The sequence below is a fragment of the Artibeus jamaicensis genome, unplaced genomic scaffold (assembly GCF_021234435.1).
Source record: "Artibeus jamaicensis isolate MK-2021 breed Jamaican fruit bat unplaced genomic scaffold, CSHL_Jam_final contig_944, whole genome shotgun sequence".
NCBI lineage: Eukaryota > Metazoa > Chordata > Mammalia > Chiroptera > Phyllostomidae > Artibeus > Artibeus jamaicensis.
Genome location: NW_026522020.1, coordinates 5,596,305 through 5,616,880, shown reverse-complemented (window position 1 = coordinate 5,616,880; position 20,576 = coordinate 5,596,305). Strand labels below are relative to the sequence as shown.

At 65.7% G+C, this 20,576-nt stretch overlaps 1 protein-coding gene across 1 annotated transcript in view; it reads right to left on the bottom strand.

Annotated features, from left to right (window-relative positions):
* Positions 1–20,576, bottom strand: part of CROCC2 (ciliary rootlet coiled-coil, rootletin family member 2) — a 51,372-nt gene that overhangs the window by 8,357 nt on the left and 22,439 nt on the right. Inside the window, exons 17-30 of the mRNA XM_053655173.1 lie at positions 18,870–18,889; positions 18,271–18,464; positions 15,287–15,414; positions 14,670–14,839; positions 13,946–14,079; positions 11,931–12,054; positions 10,344–10,487; positions 7,294–7,511; positions 6,636–6,795; positions 5,915–6,082; positions 4,310–4,667; positions 3,951–4,132; positions 3,112–3,232; positions 2,506–2,639 (exon numbers count right to left, since the gene is read on the bottom strand). Coding sequence (XP_053511148.1) covers positions 2,506–2,639; positions 3,112–3,232; positions 3,951–4,132; positions 4,310–4,667; positions 5,915–6,082; positions 6,636–6,795; positions 7,294–7,511; positions 10,344–10,487; positions 11,931–12,054; positions 13,946–14,079; positions 14,670–14,839; positions 15,287–15,414; positions 18,271–18,464; positions 18,870–18,889 — 2,255 coding nt within the window. The remainder of the gene's footprint in view (positions 1–2,505; positions 2,640–3,111; positions 3,233–3,950; positions 4,133–4,309; positions 4,668–5,914; positions 6,083–6,635; positions 6,796–7,293; positions 7,512–10,343; positions 10,488–11,930; positions 12,055–13,945; positions 14,080–14,669; positions 14,840–15,286; positions 15,415–18,270; positions 18,465–18,869; positions 18,890–20,576) is intronic.

The following is a 20,576-nucleotide window of genomic DNA, read 5'->3' as shown; positions in this document are numbered from 1 at the left end:
ACGTGTGGAGGAGGGAAACACGACATAAGGGGCGATGAACTGTGGTCCAAGAGACCGAGTCCTGAGGAACCGGGGCCGAGGGTCTGGAACAGGGACAGAGCGGAGTGCGTGTCGGGAAGGGCTGACTGACGTTCTCAGGGCGGGAGCCTGCGGGGAAGCTGTCACGAGACGAAAACGCAAGCGCAGCTGAACACGGGTCAGTGGCACTGAACCTGGGAGGGGGCAGTTCAAGGTCGGTAAGGAGGACGGGCCGGGAGAGCGGAGCCGGGCTGCTGTGAACTTCAGGACAAGTGGGCGGGGAAGCGTGGGGAGGAGAGAGGTCCTCCAGGTGGGCCGGGACCAGGCGCTGCTGCAGAGCAGGCTCGCGGAGCGCAGGCCCGAATAGTGCGGGCCGGCTACGTCCCAAATTTCAGTAGTGACTGGGCGCCCCCCCTCGGCAAGTACCCTGCCGCAACCACCCGTTCCCGGAACGGGCTGAGACCGGGTTGGCGGGCGGACTGACGGCCTGGAATCTGAGCACGGGCCGGCCCTCTGCAGGGATGGGGCTCCCCTGGTCCCCCCCCCCCCCGCCCCGACGCCTGCGTGCACCAGGGTTCAGCTGGCATGTTCCACCCACCACTGGGCCCGGTAGTCGGCAGTCACAGAGGGACCAGGACCACGGGCCGCGAGGTCACCCTGGGGTGGTGTCACATCGCGTGGGAACAGGGTTTGCAGATGTGATGAAGGCTGGCGACCGACCCAAGGGAGAGCAAGCGGCTCTCCGGGTGGGCCAAGCGGCATCGAGGTCTGGGCTGAGGGCTCCGAGGGAGGGCCTATGTGGAGGCCCAGCAGGGGCTGGGAGAAACTTCTAGAAGCTGCTCCATCCTTGGCTGATGGCTGGGAAACGGGACTTTGGTCCCGGGCCCACAGGACGCTGGACCCTGCCACACCCTGAGTGAACCGTAAGGGGTCTCTTCCAGCCCCAGGGGAGGACCCAGGAGAGAACCAGCCACCCACGTGGGACTCCCGCCCTGCAGGGCTGGGGGCGCATGAGTCGGGGGGCTCCCTGGGCCTCCACGGCTGAGTGGGAGCGCACCAAATGCAGGCTTGGGGCCGGCTCTGCAGGGACTGGCCGGCACTGAGCAGAAAGAGGGGGGTGGGTGGGTGCCCCCAGGACACAGGTGCAGAGACCTGGCAGCTGGGGGAGGCCAGGACACAGGAAGGGGTCCGGCTGCCACCCACAGTCCCTGAGCCCAGCGTGACTTTGCTGCCGAGTTCACCGCCGTAAGGCTCCCGTGCCCCCCAGACCAGGGAGACAGACGAGGGCAGGATGCGGGCGCCACAGGGAAGGGGAGAGCGACAGACCTACATCGAGGACAGAGTGGAGGTCGTGAGGAAGTGTTAAAGCAGAGGGGCAGAACAAATGTCCACGACGGCTGTGAGAGGAACGAGTCCCCCCGGGAGAGGCACGCACCGCGGTGGAGCGGAAATGCGGCCAGGCTGGTGGGAGGAGGGTCAGAAAGGGTGGGTGGTGGGCCGTGCCGCATCAGGTGACGTGGGGCTCGGGACCGACGTGGGCACCGGGCACAGAGGCCCCCGGACCTGGAAAAGCTCGAGCAGCGAGACACTTTGAGTTCTGAACAGCAGGCAGTCGCAGCCCACAGGCCGAACACGCTCGGGAAGAGGAGACGGTTGCCGCCAGGACCCGAGGCCGTGGGGGAGCCCCGCCCGGCGCTCTGACGCGGGTCCGTTCGGGAGACAGACCCAGTGCGGAGCGTCTGAGTGTCCTGTTTGCGAGGGCTGATGGGACGGTGCAGTTCAACCTCATTTTCAAACGTGCATGGGGTGCACACGCGAACACATGTGGAACACGGAACTCGGCCCCGCCCGCCTCCCCTGTTTCTCGGGTCCACACCTCACCAGTCCTGCTGCCCCCCGCCGCACCGGCCCATCATCGCCCCAGCGGCTTCGGCCACAAGGGTCTTGAACAGAAATGGCCTTTTGCCTCACAAGTCTCTCTCGGGGCCCCGGGCAGAGAGCCGAGTCCCCACTCGGCAGCCGGCAGCCTCAGCTTCCTGGTGTGGGGCCTCGGCCCCGGACACCCCATCCTCCGAGCCCCCAGGCCTGGGCTGGGCGGGGTGGGGAGGCCGGGGCCAGCCCCTCTCTGGGCCCGGACTCCTCACCTGAAAAGCGCAGACCCCAGACCACCTTCACAGCACAGAGTTCACACTGGGGACATTGGGTGAGTTCGTGCTGCGTCACCTCCTTCCCCATGTGAGGGACACGGGGCCAAAAGCGGTCCCCCGGCAGCAGAGGTGGGACCCCGAGAAGGAGACCAGGGGTCTGCCCTTCTCAGGCTCTGCCTCCAGACCAAGTCTCTCTGCCCAGGACTCAGTTTCCCCAGTCTGTAAAACAAGGGCTAGGACCATTTCAGAGACAGCGAGGGACCCAGCGCCCCTGGAGGCCACCCGCCCACGGGGACCTTAGACGGCCCCTCCCCCTCCCGGCCCCGGGGCGGGGCCCCACCTGGAGCCACCTCCTCTCCTGGCCCGCAGACCGCACACTCGCCAGGTGCTCTGCCTGCAGTCTCCGCAGCGCCTCCTCCTGCAGGGCCCTTGTGGCCTGGGCGCCGCCTGCCTCCCCCTCTGCCTGGCGCCAGCCTGTGGGGTGAGTGGGGTGGCCACCTGGCTCCCAGGTCTAGGGGAAGGGGTCGTCCCCTCCCACCGCACCTGCACCCAGAGGGTGGGGGCTGAGGCCCCCGGGGGACTCCTCCCTGCCTCTGAGCTCCAGGCCCCTCCCCCCCATCCTTCCCTCTGGCCTCCTTCCCTTCCAGATGGTCCGGTCCTGGGCCCAGCCCCCGTGTGAACCACTAACGGGGACAGGGGGACAGAAATGCGGTGGGGGTGGCCAGCAGGGCAGGGGGCCTCTCTGAGGTGACGGTGGGGGGGCGGGGGGGGAGAAGACTCCAAGGGTGGGCGCAGCCAGTGCCGAGGCCCTGGGTGGGAAGGGCAGGAGGCCGGCGCGGCGGGAGGGCTTTTCATGGTCTCTGGGGCAGTGTGTCCCCCCAACTTGATGGGTGCTGGTCTGGGTGTCTCCCTGGAATCCCCAGAGAAGGTGGGGAAGGGACCTCACCTTCCTCTGCCCGGACCAGCGCCCTGTGCAGCTGCCCCACGCGGCTCTGGGCTCGGGCACGCTCGCTCTGCTCCTCCCTCAGCTGGCTGCTCAGGCTGGCCACCTGGGAGCGCCAGGTGTCCTGGGAGAAGGACAAGGTCAACAGGCTGCCAGGGTGAGTGCGGGGCCGAGGTGTCATGTGAGAGGCTTTGGGGGTCTGGTGGGCAACCCATGGAAACTCGGGGGAGATCCTGGAAGGGTGTGGAGGGGCTGGAGGGGGGGCCGTGTGTCCAGATTCAGGGTGTGGACCTAGAGTGGGGGAACAGGGTGTGCAGTGGCAGGTGGTGACCCATAGCCTGTGGGGTCAAGGTGACTTTCAGGGACTGAACACCGGCCACGACCTGGGACTGAGTGGGTTTGGGCCCTGCCCCCCGGGTCTGGCATTGGGGGAGGGAGGACCGTGGGCCAAGTCCAGAAGGCCCCCCAGCTGTGGGCGGGTGGCTCTGGGGGAGCCCCGAGGCGGTGGGATGGGGAGAACACGTGAGCAGCTGCTGGGAGTGGTCACTGGGGTCGCTCTGCAGGTGGCCCAGCCAGCCCTTCTAGGAGCTGCACGCAGGGGCGGAGAAGGCCCAGCCCCCGGCCCAGTGCGTCCCTGCCGGGCCGGCTTCAGGGCCTCTGCTGCTGGGCACAGCCCACTTGGGGCCACCAGGCTTTGAGGGGCTCCTCACACAAAGGAGGGTCTGGGCCCTGAGGGGCCTAGCAACCTGCAGGGCCCTGCTGGGGTCTCAGCAGATGCAGGACAGGCAGACAGGCGGACAGGGCAGACAGGCGGACAGGGCAGGGCCTCCCACCCCACTTACCCGCTCCCGCCGGGCGTCCCGCAGCTGCCGCATCAGGTCCCGCAGGGCCTGCTGCACGGTGGCCACGTCCACCTCCGGGCTGTGCTGCCCCAGGGCAGGTGGGGGCCATCGGGGTGGTGAGTGGGGCCGGGCAGGGGGGCTGCCACTGTGCCGCCCAGTGTGGCCCTGGGAGCCGCTCGGGCCTGTAGGACAGCAAGGGCTGAGGGGGCGTGGGGTGCACTCCATGACACGTGCAGGCGTCCCGTCCCCGCCCACAGGGCACAGGGGCCCAGTGACCAGGCCCTCACTGTGCAGCCTGTGAGGCCCAGGTGGGTGGCGGAGCCGGGATGGGAGCCCCCGAAGCCCCCAAGGACACTGACCTTTGCGGGGGGAGCCGGGCCGCCCGGGGCGGGCACAGGGGCTCTGTGCTCGGAGGCCCAGCTCGCGGCAGAGCATGGCCCACAGCTGGTCCAGCTGGCCCTGTGTGTCCTGCCTGGCGCCCTTGGCCCGGGCCAGCTCCTGCTCCAGGCTGTGGACCTGGTGGCAGGCCCTGTCCAGGCGAGCCTGGAGGCCATCGGCCACGCCGTTGGCCTGCTGCAGCTTCCTGCTGGCGATGTGCAGCTCAGCCCGGAGGGTCTGCTCGGCCCCCCGGCTCTCGAGGAGGTGTGCCTCCACCTGCTTCGCCTGGGCCTCCGCTCCGGCCTCCACCTCTGCCAGCTTCCGCTGCAGCCTCAGGACCTGCGGCCAGGCCGTGAAGGCTCAGACGCAGGCTGCACACAGGGCCTCTGAAGCTTCTCCCTGGGCCTCTTGCCTCAGCCCCTTCTCGGCATAGGGGGGCCCAGGGCCTGCTTCCCAGCCCATGTTTGGCGATGGGGCCACCTGAGCCCCAGTGGGGAAGGGCTCCCCGGGCCCATGGAGCACACGCTGGTGGGCAGCACAGCCACACCGGCAGCCTCCCGAAAACTGGGGCCAGACAGGGCCCACGCTTGTCTGCCTGCTCAGGGCCTGGGGTGGCCCGGTCTGGGTCAGCGTCACCCGAGACCAGGCTGGGGACCCTCAGGGTGCCCGACACCCCTCCACAGGCTTCCCAGTGGGTAACAGCATGGGCACATGGAATGTCGTCAACCCGCGCCTGGGTCGTGAGGGTGGATGGGCCACCCTGACCCCCCCATCCCTCTGCTGCCACCGGTCCCTTCGCTTCCACATAGGCCACCTATCTGCCACCACAGACCCCAGGAAGGGCCTGTCCCCAGCCCTCCACTCACACGAGTGACCAGGGCAATGGATGGGGCCCCCCACCCCTGGAGAAGTGCAGGGGCTGGGGGAAGGGGCAGCCGGGCCCCAGCTTCAGCCCCGGGGCAGGAGGTCTGGCGCCACCAGGCAGGGCAGGGGCCTCCTCACTGCCCTCCCTGGGTGGCCGCTGTATAAGGACCCCATTCACAGCTGGAGGTGAGGGGCTGTGAGGTCACGAGGGGGTCACATGGGCCAGGGGAGGTGAACCCATGTTTCTGGGCACGGCAGGTGCTTGGCAACGGCCCCTTGGGCGTGGTGTTGGGTCTGAACCAGGGCATCCCATGCAGGCCGAGGCCCGGGGAGGCCGGCTCAGGCTGTGAGCAGGGGGGCGTCTGGGGCCACCAGCCTCGTGCAGCCCAGCCTGGCAGCAAGCAGAACCTGGGGGGCGGAGCCTGTGACTGAACAGAGGGTCTTTCAAGCTGCCTGGGGCTGTGTGTGAAGGCATGGGGGGGTCATGGGCTGAGGCGTGCAGACATGTGTGCGGCCATGGGTGTGGGAGTGAGCTCAGAGTCCTAGAGCTCATGAGTTGGACTTTTCAGGGCCCTGCCTGTCCCTGGACTCAGAACTCTGTTCACCTGGGGGGCTCTGCCCTTCACTGAATCTCAGATCCCTGCAGGGGGTCATGCAAAGGGAGAGAGTGAGGACCAAGCGGCGCAAGGCCTCTGCCCCCCTCCAGGCCCCTGGTCCTCTACCTCCTTCTGGGCCTCCTCCCAGGTGGCCTCCACCTCCGCCGCCTGCCTCTGTAGCTCCAGGGCCTCCTGCCGGCTCCGCTGCTGCCTCTGAGCATCCCGTGCACACCGGTCCTGCAGGTGGTGCACCTCCCGGCCCTTCTGCCGGTTCTCAGCCTCTAGCGTCTTCACCTGGAGGGGGCGGGGCCACTGATGGGGGCCAGGCAGCCCCTGCACCCCTGCCTCCGCTCTCCTGTCCTGGGAGGAAGCCTTCCTCTTGGCCAGCTCCCCACACTCAGGTTCAGTCCAGCTCTGCACACGGGTCCGTGCGGTGCCCTTGACTTTGGCCCTCTGCCAGACTCCGCAGACCCCTGGCACATCCTCCCCAGGCCGGGACCCCATGGAGCTCGGAGCCCGAAACCAGCCGAGCCCCAGCTGGCCACCGGCCGCAGCCACCGGTTGTGAGGATGAGGCGCCTGCGAGTGAGCCAGGCCCGCACTCCAGCCCCGAGGTGGGGCCGCCCCGAGGTGGGGCCGCCCCGGCGGGGCCTGTGCGGTGGGGCAGAGCCCAGCTGCGCTCTGTGTCCTCAGCCTGGATTCCCGACCCTCAGGGTCCACGGGTCTCAGAACAGTTTTTATGCCATGCATTTTGAGGCTTGTCATCTGCACCCTACGGGGCAGACCCTGACCCCCCAGGGACCGTGAGTCTGAGCAGCCCGGGGTGCCCTGGCAGCTGCGCCCCTCACCCGTCTGCCCAGCTCCTGCAGCTCCTGGCGGGCGTCGGCCGCGGCCTGCTCTGCCTCCTGCAGCCGGGCCTGCAGCTCGCTGGCCTCCCTCTGGGCTGCGGCCTGGGCCGCCTGCAGCACCAGCAGCTCTTGCTCCTTCTCCTCCTTGGACCGCTGAAACCTAAGCGGGGGGTCACTGACTGGGAGTCGGGGGCCTCCTGGGGCCTCTGGCGTCTCCCATGGTCACGGTCACGGTCACAGGCTGCCCAGCAGGGCTTCCTCCTCATTCCAGCGAGACACGCCCTGTGGTGTCCCAAAGCCCAGCCTCCTTGGGGCTGCCCGTCCCCTTTGGGCACAGTGGGTCCCAGTGCCCAGCAGCCCTGGCTCCTCTCTCTCCAGCCCCTCCCCTACCACTGCCCTCACTCCAGCCCCCGAGGGCGTGGCCTGCCGGATGGGAACTCCCTGAGGGCAGGGACAGGCCTTTCTGTGTCCCAGCCTCCCCTCCCGCGACCAGCAGTGCCGCCCCTTCGGATGGGCAGCGGCACCCTGGGTCTGCCGGGTGTGTCTGCCCGCCTCCTCTGGCCCCGCTCGGGGGCACACCACTGTCCTCCCGAGGCCTGGGCGTGGGGGCAGAGCTGCCGGGCCGGAGGACACAGCCCCTGTGCGGCGGTTGCCCCACCTGGCCTTCTCCTGCTCCGCCCTGTGCACGGCGGCCCTCAGCTCGGCGCCAACCCTCTGCAGCACGTCCCTCTCCAGGGCCTCGGCGCTCAGTGCCCGGTGGGCCTCCTCGGCCGTCCTACGCAGCCCCTCGCGGCTGTCCTCGCTGCCCTGCAGCTCCCTGCGCAGCGTGGCCAGCTCCTCCTGGGCCTCCCTGAGCTGCGCTTGCAGCCGCTCGACCTGGAAGAGGGACAGGCAGCTGCAGGCACCGGGGCCTGTACGGGTGGGGGGTGAGGAACGAGGGGTCAGGCAGCCGCGGCCCTGGGCTCTGGTCTGCGGACGACACGGTTGTGCCAGTCTGTGGTCAACTATTGCCACCGAGGCTGCAGAGCATCTCACCACGGCCAGTGCTGGAGCACAGGCTGGGGACACCAGACCGCTCCTGGCCCTGGTCCTGCCCTGTGCTCCCAGCCCGGGCCCCTGAGTTGCTGGCCACTGGTTGGCAGGGCCTGTGTGGGCCCTGGCCTCACCCACAGGTCTGCACTGTCCCCAGCCAGGTCCGGTCACCACTGCCTGATGGTCCCCCACCCACTGGGCCCTGGCGTGCACTCCCCTCCTCCAGTGATGGCCCAGCACTCAGGGCCTTGTCCAGCCCGTGCGTGGTGGCGGACCCTGGTCCGCTGCTGGGGTGGGAGCTGGCGGGGGGGGCGGGTCCCTGGTGTCCTTGGAGTCCTCTGTTGCCACCAGGACCCACGTGGGCTGGGCCGTCCAGTGGCTTGGGCTGGGGGTTCCTGCTGTCACGTGTGCTTGTCACGGAGCGAGGAAGTGTGGGCCTCCCGAACGGGCCCATCCTGCACCCCTGGGAGCTGACCCAGGGCAGATGGGAGGCTGTGATGTGAGTCCTCTGCCCCCCAGACCAGCTCTGGGCCCAGCGTGGGACACGTCCCCGGGAACCAGGGCACCGGACGCTGGGGGCTTCCAGGCAGAGGCTGCTGACACTGAAATGGGGGTGGGGGTCAGGGCGCCCACTCACTCGGGGCTCAGCCCCTGTGGGGAGGATCGGGGGAGAGTGCAGGCAGAGGGCAGCCGGGCCCTCAGTGCCCAGCCTGGGGGTGGGTGCTCGCCAGGGCGCAGCCAGGGCCTCTGGCCTCCTGCCTCCCAGGCAGGCTGTGGCCCTAGCACGGACACTCTGGAGAAGGCTCTGTTCCGACTCTCGCGTCCCCTGGGGGAGGCCGAGGGAGCCGGAGGGGGCGCGCCAGAGCGGGGAGGCCACAGGAACTCGGAGCCGTGTCCAGGCGCCAGTGTGCCAAGAGCAAGCCCCACTTCGCTGGCCGCTTCGGCGGGACATTGTCCAGGCCCCCGGCCGGCCTGGCTCCCGCGTCAGCCTGCTGTTATTGTTGTTCTGTTTTTGGGAAGGGCCAGAGCCCCCGCTCCACTCCCTCCCAACCCCCACATGTGGGAGCCACAAGCCATGCAGAGGATTTTCCGCTGAGCTCAGCAGAAACCCACCCAGAAGGTCAAGGACCAGGGAAAGGGCCGATCCGTCACAAAAGAAGCTGCTTTCAGTTCCCAGGACAGGGAGATGAAAACAAGCAAAACAAACGCGGCCCCTCCCCCGCGCCCCCACCCGCCGCCCTCGGCCTGAGAACAACCATCCCTTTTACAGGAATTTTACGGCCAAATCGCTTAATGTGATTATAATAATTATTTCTTTACTAGAAATTGTATAAACAGCCTCTTTTGAAATCTTCTGCAGGGGGGTTGGCTGAGAGCTCTGTGCGGAGGAGGGGAGGGGTGTCGAGGGGCCCTGGCCTGTGTGTGGCACGTCCATGTGTAGGCACACAAGAGCACACACATGTGCTTGGTGTGCATGTGTGTGCGCGCAGCATGGCGAGCATGTGGCCATGCATCTGTGTGCATGTATGTGTGAACACACAGGCAACACCGCACCCGTGTGCCAGCATGTGTGGAGGTACACGTGCTGCCTGTTGCATACACATGTGAACTTCATGGGGCCCACATGCATTTGCATGTGTGTGGCCACTTTTGCGCATCGTGTGTGCGTGGGGGCACGTGGTCTCCATGTCGGCAAGAGTGAATGAGTACGTGGGATGTGCGTGTGTGAGCCGTGCGTGGGTGCATGGGGTGCACTCACATGCACACATGTGTGGACTCAGCCAGAGGCCTGGATGTGCCTCCAGTTTAAGGGCTGTGAAAATGTTGCCGTTTCCATGGCGACTCTGGCCAGCCTGGCGCCAGTGAGGGTGCTTCTGTGCTCCTCTTGCCCCCTCACCCCCCGGCTCTCTGCCCCCCACTCCCTTTCTGGGGGCCCCTCTCCGAGAACCTGAACTTGTGAGCCTCCCAGCTCCTCCCCTTGCGGCCCCCAGTTTTAAAATCTCATTTTGCTTCCCCGTGTGGTCGCTGACCGGCCTGACTTTGAAATCTGTTGAAAGGAGACCTTTCTCTTTGGGGGCCAAAGTAAACAGCCTGTCATGTTAAATCACGCTCTCTTCCTCCGTCCACCCCGCCCGCCCCCTCCCTGTGCCGGGGGAGCGCCAGCCCCTCTCCTCCCTCCTCCGCGGCCGCCGGGCGTGTGGTGTGTGAGCGGGTCAGCTCCGCCTGCCAGCCTTGGCGCGTTGCCCGGTGCGCGAGAGCCGCCTGGTCCCTGCAGGCCCCACCTGGGCGCCGCTTGCCCTCCCCCAGCTCGGCTCCCATGCCCCCCTGCCCTCCCCTCTCCCTCCCCTCCCCCAGCCACCCCGAGTCCCTTCGAACCTGCCTCGGGGACACCTCCCCACTCTGCCTGCCTGCCGGGCTCCACCTGGTCTAGCTAGGGCCTCTCGTCACCCTGCCCAAGCCTGTCCTTACCCAGGACACCGTCCTGGGGCTCCTGGGGCCTGTGTCAGGACCCCCTGCGCTTCCCCTTCCCCTCGACCCCAGGCACCTCCAGGGTGGCCTCTCCCTACGCCAGTCTCGGTCCCAGGGGGCCCCTGCCTAGTGCCGTGTGCCAACGGTCCAGCTTCCCCTCACTCTCAGGTCACGCCTGCCTTCTCCCTGCTCCTGGCACCCCCTTACCTCTCTGCCTGCGACACCCCGCTCTGTCGCCACCTCCCGGAGGCTCCCCAGCAGAGCCGCGGCCTCTGTCTGATGGGCCGAGATGGCCTCCTCAAACTGCGCCTGCAGGGCCCTCAGCTCCGCGGCCGAGGTGCTCGCCGTGGCCTGGGGGGGAGGGGGTGGCACCGGGCCATTGAGTCATCAAGGGGCCGCCCACGGCATGGTGCCAGGCGGGGGGGGGGGTGCCAGGGCCGGGCCTGGGTCTTGTCCTGGCCACTGCCTGGGTCACCCACGCCAGGGCTGGGGAGGCAGTGGTGTCGGGTGGGGGCAGAGGCCCCAGAGGGGAGCCCTGTGGGGAGGGGCTGAGCCCGTGCCTTCGTGCCTTCCCTCCGGGGTCCCAGGCAGCCAGCCCAGGGCAGGGTCCTCCAGCACGGACCCCTCTCCTGCCCGAAACCTGGCCGCTGGGCCCATTGGGCCAAGTGGCTTGGGGCAGGAGCCAGGCTGTTCAGCAAACGGGAAGAGGCCCTGCCCTCGAGTGAGGCTGGACTTGGGCTCTTGCAGCTGGACAGGGGTGGCCTTTGTACCCAGGGGCTTGGGGCTGGGTCTTTGCCCTCTCGGGCTTGTGGGGCACAGGAAGAGCCCCCGACATCCTCTGGTCCCTCGCTTCTGCCTGTCCACTCTCTCCTTCACCCTGAGTCACTCACTCGGCACTGGGTGCAGCTGGCTGTGCCCTTGGGTGGGGACCTGCCAGGGACCAGGTGAACAGGGGCCTTGGGGTTAACAGTGAAAGAGCAACGCCGCATGGAGGTGACAAGGGCAGCAGCTGAGGAGATGGGCTGGCCCTTGAGGCCACGTGGGTGTGGCTGCAGGCGTGGCTGTGGCCCCCAGCGGGGGACCTCCCAGCACCGCAAGGCCGTTCCCTGGGGGACACCTGCAGCCGGTGCCTGCTCAGGGCCAGACCCCGGGACAGCTGTCCGAGCCCGCCTGCAGGCAGTGCCCTGGGCTCCCTGTCCCTGCGTCCTATCACTCTGCTCTGGCCACTTGCCTCCGCACGGCCCACTTCCGAAAGGGGCTGAGGCCAGCGGTCAGCGATGGGTTGGGGACATGGGGCCCCACAGCCCCAGTTACTACTCCCTGCCCTGCCCCAGACACGAGCTCCTGAAGAGAGGTCCTGGCCCCGGTGACCCTGGCTGGCAGCCTGCAGTGGCCTCTGTCCACCAGCTGAGGGCAGGCGGCCACCTCTCAGGGTCTCTCCCCAGGCCCAGTGGGACCCCCCACGGAGGGGGGGTGTCCTGGCGGGGAGGGCCTGCCTCAGGTGGATGCTGCCCACCCCCCGTTCAGTTTCTCTCTTGAAGGGGCCCCACCAGCGAGCAAGGTCCCCTGCAGTTACACTCAGACTGGCTGACTGGGGCCGGCAGGGCTGGGGGCCGGGGCCTCGGCCTGGGTTCGGTCCCCTCTGCGGCCGGCTCCTGTGTGGCCCGGGCCCTCCCTGTTCTGGTCCCCAGTGCTGTGGGGGCGGGGACCGGCCTTTCCTTCCTGTGGGGGGAGACAGTACCCCCTCCCAGCAGGAGACCTGGGGTGTTGGCTGGCGGGGAGCCCGGCGCTCACCTCCGCCTGCTCCTGCCGGCCGCGGGCCTCTTGCTGCACCCGCTCCAGCTCCCGCTCGGCCCTGCAGAGCTGCTCTTGCAGGAGGCTCTTTTCTGCTTCTTCCCGAGACAGGGCCTGGTGGGACACAGTGTGCGCCCAGCTCCCCATCCGCTCTGGAGGGGCCGCACCCCAGACACAGCCACGTCCCGAGAGGGTCGGGGAGCCTGTCGCCCCATCCCGTATGGCCTGGCCTTTGAGCCTGCGGTCAGGCAGCTCCCCATGCCGGGCGCCCTCCCCCCACCCCATCACACGCCTGTGGGATAGCCGCCCCTCCCTGAGCCACTCAGGGCCTTCACGGACCTTCACGAAGCCCCCCCCAGCCCCTTCAGCTCTGCTTCTCACGGAGCACAAGTGGGGCCCACTAAGGAATCCGAACCTCTGAAAATGCTGTGTCGCTGAGGGCGACGGGTGCCGGTGAGAGCCCCCAGCCCCCTGCCCCCCAGAGGGCTGCAGAAGGTGACTGTCAAGGCCACAGGTGCTGCTCTGGGGGCCCCCCGGCCCCGGGGAGGCAGCCTCGGGGACCCCGGTCACTGAGCACCGCTCTGACAGCCCCGCCCTGGGCGCCGCCCAGAGGCACTGACGGGGGGGCCAGCAGAACCGTTCTGACCCGGCACCGGGGGCTTGGAGCAGCTGCGACAGAGTGAGCCTGCCTTGCATGCGCAGGTCGCCCCGTCTCATGATGGAGTTGGTCTGTGGCTTTGTCCTGGGAGGAGCCTCTGGACCCTGCGCCTGCCCAGGTGAGCAGTGTCCTTGGCACCCCGGGGCCCCGGGCCCTAAGGTGACTCTGGGCTGACATGGTCTGGGGAGGGTGGCTTCGGCCCGCCCACCGTGCACTGGCGCAGTGGGACCGTGTGGGCCGCTGAGCTGCCCCGGCCTCTGGGAGGGCGTGGGGTCTGGGTGCCATCAATCACGGCCACGTGAGGACCCCAGTAAAAACCCGGCATGCACTGGGTGACGGTCCAGGGGGCGACGGGCTCCGATTCTGGCAGCAGAGACTGCGCCTCATGTGTCTCCTCACTGGGCTGGTCTCACTTGTGTCCTTTACAAGGACGCTAGCAACATGCAGGTAGCACCTTCTTGAGTTCTGAGTCGCTCTGGGGAGCGGATGAACTGAGGGGCTCTACACAGACCTTCGCGTTACCCCTGGCCTCCCCTAAATGCACCCCCCCGACCCCCCCTCCCCCGAGTGCCATACAGCTGCGGGTCCTCTTCCTCCTCCTGCTCGGGAAGCAGGAGGGCGTGGCAGCTAACAGCACCGGCCCGGGGGCAGCAGGCACCGTGCAGCCCACGGCAAGGCCGGTGCCACGCGTGAACCTGCCTTTTCTCTTCTGTAAAAGGGGCTGATGAGGGCACGCAGCTCGGAGAGTTGTGAGAACCCAACGGGAAATGCAGGGAGTCTGGCCACAGCCATGGTCACTCCTGCTCCTGTCGCCCCTCCCGGTGATGTGTGACTTGTGCCAACCCCCGAGCCCCGTCCCAGTGCGTCCCAGCACACACCGATGTGACTACTAGTGAGTGCCTCCCGGGGTCACGGTGAACTGCTGGAGCCTGGACCCACAGGGTGACTTTGACATGTCCAGTGTCTGTGCCCAGCAGCCAGGGGAGGAGGGTGGGCAGGTGGTTCCACTGGATGAATCGTGGGTATGAATGGACAGCTGAGTGTGAGGGCAGAGGAAGGCTGTGTGAATGAAGGAACAGATGCGTGCAAATGAGTGGTTAGATACGTGGGTGGTCAGACGAGTGGGTGGACAGTCATGTGGATGGATGATGGGTGGGTGGGTGCACAGCCTCCCCCACGGCTGCTGTGGAAGGACAGCTGCACTCCGACGGTGGTGACCTGGGGAGGCTGCCCCCCAGCCCTCTTTCTGGGTCAGGAAGGCCCGGTGCAGTGGATGGGAGGGCGCTCCGCTGCCTCATCACCCCCCCCCGTCACCTGTTGCGTCTCATGCTCCAGCTGGAGGAGGCGCTCCTCCTGCTCATGCTTCAGGCTGCGAATCTGCTTCTCCAGAGCTTCCCTCTTGGCCGTAGTCTTTGCCACCAGCTGCTTCTCCTGCTCCAACTCGAGAGCCGCTCCCTCCCTCTCCTCCAGCAGAGACAGACGCAGGGCCTCCTGGGCCGAGACAAAGGGACAGGCCATGAGGACGGCAGGTGCCTGTGGTCCTGAATGAGACCTGGTTTGGGGGCACCAGGGCAGGGAAATGCCCAGGGAGTGTCCTGTGCAGCCGGCCGCATGCCCTCATCTCACACAGTGTGGCTGCGAGTGGGCTGCCGGGCCCCACCCCCACTCCTCTGTCTGACCCAGGCTGACAGTGCATGGGCCTCCCTGCGCTCCCCGGTGGGCCAAGCGCCACTGTCATGCATGAGACACGAGGACGCATCCAGTGAGTCTTGCAGGGGCCTGTGGCCAGGGGACGGCTCGGACAGTGACGAAGCTCCTCTCAGCGATATCCTCCGAGTGCGGCCAGGCCATCTGGTGCTGAGGCTGGTCCCTCCTGTGAGGGAGGGGACTGGACACCCTGGCTCAGCCCCATGACCCCAGACCCTATCGGCCCACTTGACCTCCTCTGGGCCCCACCTCAGTGTGGCCGGCACCTCTGCCTGCTGGCTGGTCTCCTAGGACCCCTAGCCCGAGGGTCCAGAGTCTCCGGGACATGGAAGGCTCCTGGGAGGGGCAGCAGCTAGCAGCCCAGGGAGACAGACCTTCTCCCTCTGGAGCCGTGCGAGGTCCTCGTGGTGGCCCCGTGCCTGGCTCTGCAGGGCCAGCTGCGCCCCCTGGTCCTGCTGTGCCAGCTGCCTCCGCAGACGCCCCACGTCCCGCTCCAGCTTCGTCTCCCGGGCCTCCCAGGCGCCTCTCAGCCGCTCCAGTTCCACTGCAAAGTGACGATGCATCCAGGATCCGCCAAAGGGCCCCACTCCCTGGAACCCTCTGTGGCCTCTCTGTGGAGTGACAGCCACCTGCTCTGAGGACACTGCTCGAGCTGCAGGGACAGAGCCCCACTGCAGGGCATGCATCCTGGCTGAGGCCAGGCCCAGGGGCTGGGGAGGCCGCACTCGGTGCCCGGGGCAGGGTGGGCTAAGCTGGGGGCTCAGGGATGGGGCAGGGCCATTGCACTGACCCAAAGCTAAGCCTCGGGCCAGGGAGGGAAGCAGGCTGGGCAGGGCCACTCCTCAGGGACAACAGTGGCAGGGCCCGTGCAGCCCTGGGAGCTCCAGGCCCGAGGCCCAGGAGCTCCTCCTGGGGGGCCGGCAGTGCGACTGAGCTCTGCGGAAGGAGCCCTTCTGGGACAACTGGGGAGGGGCTGAAGCTGCAGGAGCACCTTGCAGGGCCTGCCGGGCGCTCTGGGCGCTCTGGGCCTCTCCCTCCAGCTGCTCCCGCTGCGCCTGCAGCTGCTGTGCCCGCTGTCGGGCCTCCAGGAGGCTGCTCTCCAGCGTGTCCCGCTGGGCCCTGTGGGGAACGGTCGGATGGCAGGCCAGTCACCTGCCCGCTGGGGCCAGGCAGGTAGACAGAGGGTAAACAGAGGACATCTTCATGTTAAATCCGTACAGACCACCTGGACCCTACGCAAAAACGTGTCACGTGGATTAAAAGCTAAATGCAAAAACAAAACCACTAAAGAACTCAGAACTATAAAAGTAGCAGAAAAAACACAGAGGGGTGTTTTATAACCTTAGGGAAGACACCAAACCCAGAAGACAGGGACGCAGAGGCCGACGGGCCTGAGCCCACACAGAGACGGGGTGGGGCGGCTTTCACGCAGAACAGAGCCCACCGACCGACTTGAGGAACAAGGCACAGGCTGGAAGGCAAACTCCGCACTGGACACACAGAGGGTCCGTAGCCACCATATACAAAGAGCGCCTACCAATCAATGACAGAAAGTCAGCTGACCCTACAGAAAAGTGAGAAAAACGACTGTTACCCACAAAACCCACCAATGGTCAACACCCTATGGGACTTGCTCAACCTTATTACTGCTCGGCGAGGTTAAAAGTCACAACCGTGTGCTAGATTTGCCCAGAGACCGAAATCATGATGCCCTGCAGGGTTGGCTGGGGTGCGAGGGCCACCTTCCTGGGGAGGGGACTCAGAGCTGACGCCTGCCTGTCCTCGCACCAGCAGCCGAGCCGCCCAGGGCTCGGTCCTTAGAAACACGGCGGACCAGCAGCGTGCAGACCGGGTGTGCCGTGGCCGTACGACGCCCTGGGGTGGGGTGCCGGTGGACGGCACAGTGTTTTAGAAATCAGGGCATGTGTGTTGTCGTGAGCAGGATGAGGACACTCTCTTCCTCATTCCCCTGTCGCATAACAGCTTCTCTGGAAGCAGGAGCAGGACCGCACACACGTGGCTCCGTCACAGGCAGGGAACGCCCCTGCACAAGTGTGCAACTCAGAAAATACCCGGGACGGGGATGGCACCTGACAGCAGCCCCGTCTCTGGCTTGAATTCTGACAGCCAGCCCGTCAGCACTGGCCAGTCGTGGGCACGTGGTAAGCGGTGCCCTGCTTTGCCGGCAGAGTGCGCACGGGTGCAGCACGGACACCGAACACAAGTGCCCACACGAACACGGACACACCGGCACCCAGCCCACGCGAGTCAGTGGGTCAGAGCGGGTGCGGGCCCTGTGCGGTCTTGCCTCCCAGCACGGCCCCGCCACCTCAGCAGGGGGTTGGGCACGTCCGCATCTTCTAGGCACGTCACAACCCCGATATCCGCAGAGCCCAGAAGGTTCACTTCTCTGATATCCCGGTCCCCTGCCCTGTCCCCACCCGGTCAGCACCCACGTGCTCCCTACCCTCTCTGCCTGGACCGCTGTCCCCACCTCCAGGTCCCCTCTGGGAGAGATGCCTGTGCCTCACAGAGTCAGCACCTGGAGGCCGGGAGGCTAAGGACGTGTCCAGTCTCTCCCTCCAGGAGCCCGAGGGCAGCTCAGCCCCCGAGACCAGCCCGGGCGAGTGTGTGGGGTGCAGGTGGACCCGGGTCCACCTCCCTGGCTGAGCAGCGCGCTGGCACCTTGTGAACTTGAGGGCATGTCCCCCGGGCCTGGGGTCCTCCCAAGTCAGGCGGACTGTGGAGGAAGCTGGCCGCCCACACGCTCTGGGAACTCTGGGAATGGCGGTGGCCGGACTGTCTGGGCCCATCGGGATGGACATGCACTGTGGGGGCCAGGCAGCCACGGTTTCAGGGCAGGTCCCAAGCAGCCCCGTCACCAGAAGCTCAGACTTGTCACCCTGAAATGCTGCTTGGCGGGTGTGTGGCCATGCTCAGGGGTCCTGGGCCCAGTGGTCAGGGCTAAGTCAGGGGAGGGTCCCAGGTTCCCGGAACCGCTGGCCAGGGCCCCCGACCCAGCGGCAGGTGGTGGCAGGATGGGCAGGGCCCCGCCCTGCTCTCCCAGCACCGTGGGCCTGGGGGCGGTGACGGGCAGGGCCCCAGGACCCCTCCACTCCCGACACCCCGCAGCAGCCTTAGCCAGGTTTCCTGTTTGGACTTCCCAGAAGCTGTTACTCTGTGGAGACAATTTCAGGCCCCCAGGTTCTAGAATTCCAGGAGGACATCTTTTCTACAGAAGCACTCGGATGCTCCTGAGATGGGCCCTCGAGGCCCAGAAGGCCAATGGCGTCCGAATGTCCAGAGGCCATGGGACCAGCACAGCTCACTGGTGGCAGCCAGCAGAGCACCCCTGGTGTGACCTGAAGTGTCCATTCCACGTCTGTTGGAAGTGGCCCCGTGGTCACTGGAGCTCACTCTGCCCCTGCTCTCGGCCCCAGGGTTGCCTGGGGTTGGCATCCCCCATGCCGATGCCAGGAATGGACATGTGACCCCAGCTGGCCAATCTGAGCCCCATAACTCCCAGGACTGGTTCAGGGACATGACATAGTTCAAGATGGTCAAAGGCTGTGGCTCTCGGGCCCTGTGGGGAAGGGGCACTCTGTGTCTGCCAGGGGTGGGCCCTGGAGCAGCCACTGGGCCCTGGCCCCCTCTAACATGAGCGTGCAAACCAGAGAGGTAGAAGCAGGTTTCTGGTGGCACTGTGGGAGTGCCTGGATCCAGCCTTGCCTGAAGCCATAGGTACCCTGAACTTCTCACTTCCACACACAAGAAATTCCACCTGTTCCCCCCACTAGTTGCTACCTGGCCCAGGAAGGCCACTCCAGGGCTCTCACCAGACCCCCCTGTTCTAGATGTGCCCCTCACCACAGCCTCTCTCCCGGGCGGACAACTCACCCGCCCGCCCCCTGCCGATTCTCTGAGGGCAGAGCCATGCAGACAGAGGGTGTGCCCAGCCCGAAGGCCGCTGGGTACCTGAGATCAGCTGCCTCCTCAGCTGTGAGCTGGCCCTGCCTCTCCAGGGCCTCCTGCTTGGCCAGCAGCTGGGCCCGCTCCTCAGACCAAGCCGCCTTCTCCTGCAGGGCCCTCTGCAGAGTGTCCATCTGGGCTTCTCGATCCTGCAGGCTCTGGGCCAGCTGCTCCTCCAGGGCTTGTTTCTCACCAGTGACCTAGAGCGGGGGTGGGAGGGGCAACCAGCAGGGGGGGGGCGGGGGGGAGAGAGGGCGGGGCCTCTTCAGGGAACGGACTTCAGAAGCCTTTTCCCTGCAACCTGGATGGAGGAAAAGGTGGAAGAGAGGGCGAATGGGACACATGGGACCTCAGGGGGCTCGTGTGCTGTCCCAGCAGAGGGGGCCTCCGGGCCAGTGGCCGTGACGGCAGAGTGGCAGCCCCGGGTATGGCCGGCTGCCAGCCTGCACAGCCACCCAGGCAGGGCCGCAGGTGTCCGGGCCGAGCAAACACCGTGCAGAAATGGCAGCAGAAGCTGGCAGAGGACCGGCCTGCTCCAGACTAACACCTCCACCCAGCACGTCACACAGATCTGGTCCGAACCCATCACGGAGGCTGACCAAGACCCTGTGAACTGCCAGGCCAGCTGGACTGAAGGAGCCTGGACCTCGGGGAGAAGGGGAAGAGGAACGAGCCCCCACTCCAGGTCTCGTCTCTCTTCAGAGCGTGTGCTGAGTTCAACGTTTTTGCTGAGAAACGGAACAGCCGAGGAGAGTATTGTGGCCTCAAGGTCCAGAAGCTCAAGTTCAGAGCCACTGCAGGGGAAGAGGGCCCCAGTAGGCCCCAGGTTTCCGGCTGTGTCCCGCTGGACTGAGCAGAGCCATTCTCCCTCGCTGCCGGTCAGAGCCCAGCGCAAACCCTCCCGGGGGATGGCATCTGTCCAACCGTTTCCGTGGTGTTCACGTGTGTGGTGTTTGACATCCAATCAGCTCGCCGGGCGCATCAGGGGATAAGATCACAGGGCAGACAAACATCAAATGAACACAGACGGCCCTCGCCTCCTTGGGGCTGACGGACGCACTCTAACAGCCATGAGCAAATAAACGTCCGGGAAGGTGAATGGCAAGGTGTGGTTTCACCACTGAACCAGAAACAAACAAACCATGTGACTTACAAATACAGTGTCTCATGACATATTGGACAGGATAGAAGACTAAGGATCTGGAAAGCAGACAACAATGTATTCAGACTGAATCATGAGGAGGAAAAAGGGTGGAAAATACAGAAAAGAGTGTGACGGGTGCACAGGACAAGGCCCGGCACGTTCATGGTCAGTCTTGGGGAGAGGGGAGAGAATATTTGAACAGACACTGGAGAGGAATTTGGCAATTCTAATAGAATACGTCAAGCCTTAGATTCAAAATGAGCCGTAATACCCTAAAAAGGTAAATGCAAAGAAAATATCACATAGATATATCTTAATGCTAAGTTTTTGACTCTTAAAATAAGAGAAAATATCTTTACAAATCAGAGGGGCCAAAAAAATCACAGACGTTGCATTTAAGTGAGCGACAAGGCTGATGCTTGAGCCCCAAACAGCAGCAGGGACAGTCCAAGCCTGGTGGGACGAATCCAGCAACTTGCTCCAGAAGATGATGCCTGCCCCGGGGCTCCACACCCCGCAAAACGTCCTTCGGCGGAAGGACCAGAACTTCCTGCTCCTGGTAATGGCGCAGGAGGCTGCTAAAGACCACCCCTCCTGCCTAGGGCTGCTAGAGAATCTGCACAATATCCCACCAACGTCTCTGCCAAGGCCGCCAGCACCAGAGCCACCAAGGGGCCCAGGGCCCACGCAGCAGAAGAAGGAGCCGCAAGCGAACCGGAAACCCGGAGGCCTGTACCGGTTAAACCGAATTCACTGCTGAAGTTTTTCTCGCAGAGGGCACTGAGATCCAAACAACGCCACCAGTGAATTCTACCAACATTTAGGAGGACGCAACACCCCTTTACAGACACTTCCAGGAAACGAGGGGAGGAAACCTTCCCAACCTACTTTATGAAGCCCTGACTCCAAATCTGACGAAAACATTATGAGAAAATAAAACTACAGACTGGTATTACTCATGAATATACACACAAAAATCCTTCAAAAATTGTATCAAGCCCTGGCTGGTGTAGCTCAGTGGACTGAGTGTGGGCTGCAAACCGAAGAGTCACTGGTTCGATTCCCAGTCAGGGCACATGCCGGGGCTGTGGGCCAGGTCCCCAGTAGGGGGCGCATGAGAGGTAACCACACACTGATGTTTCTCTCCCTCTCTTTCTCCCTCCCTTCA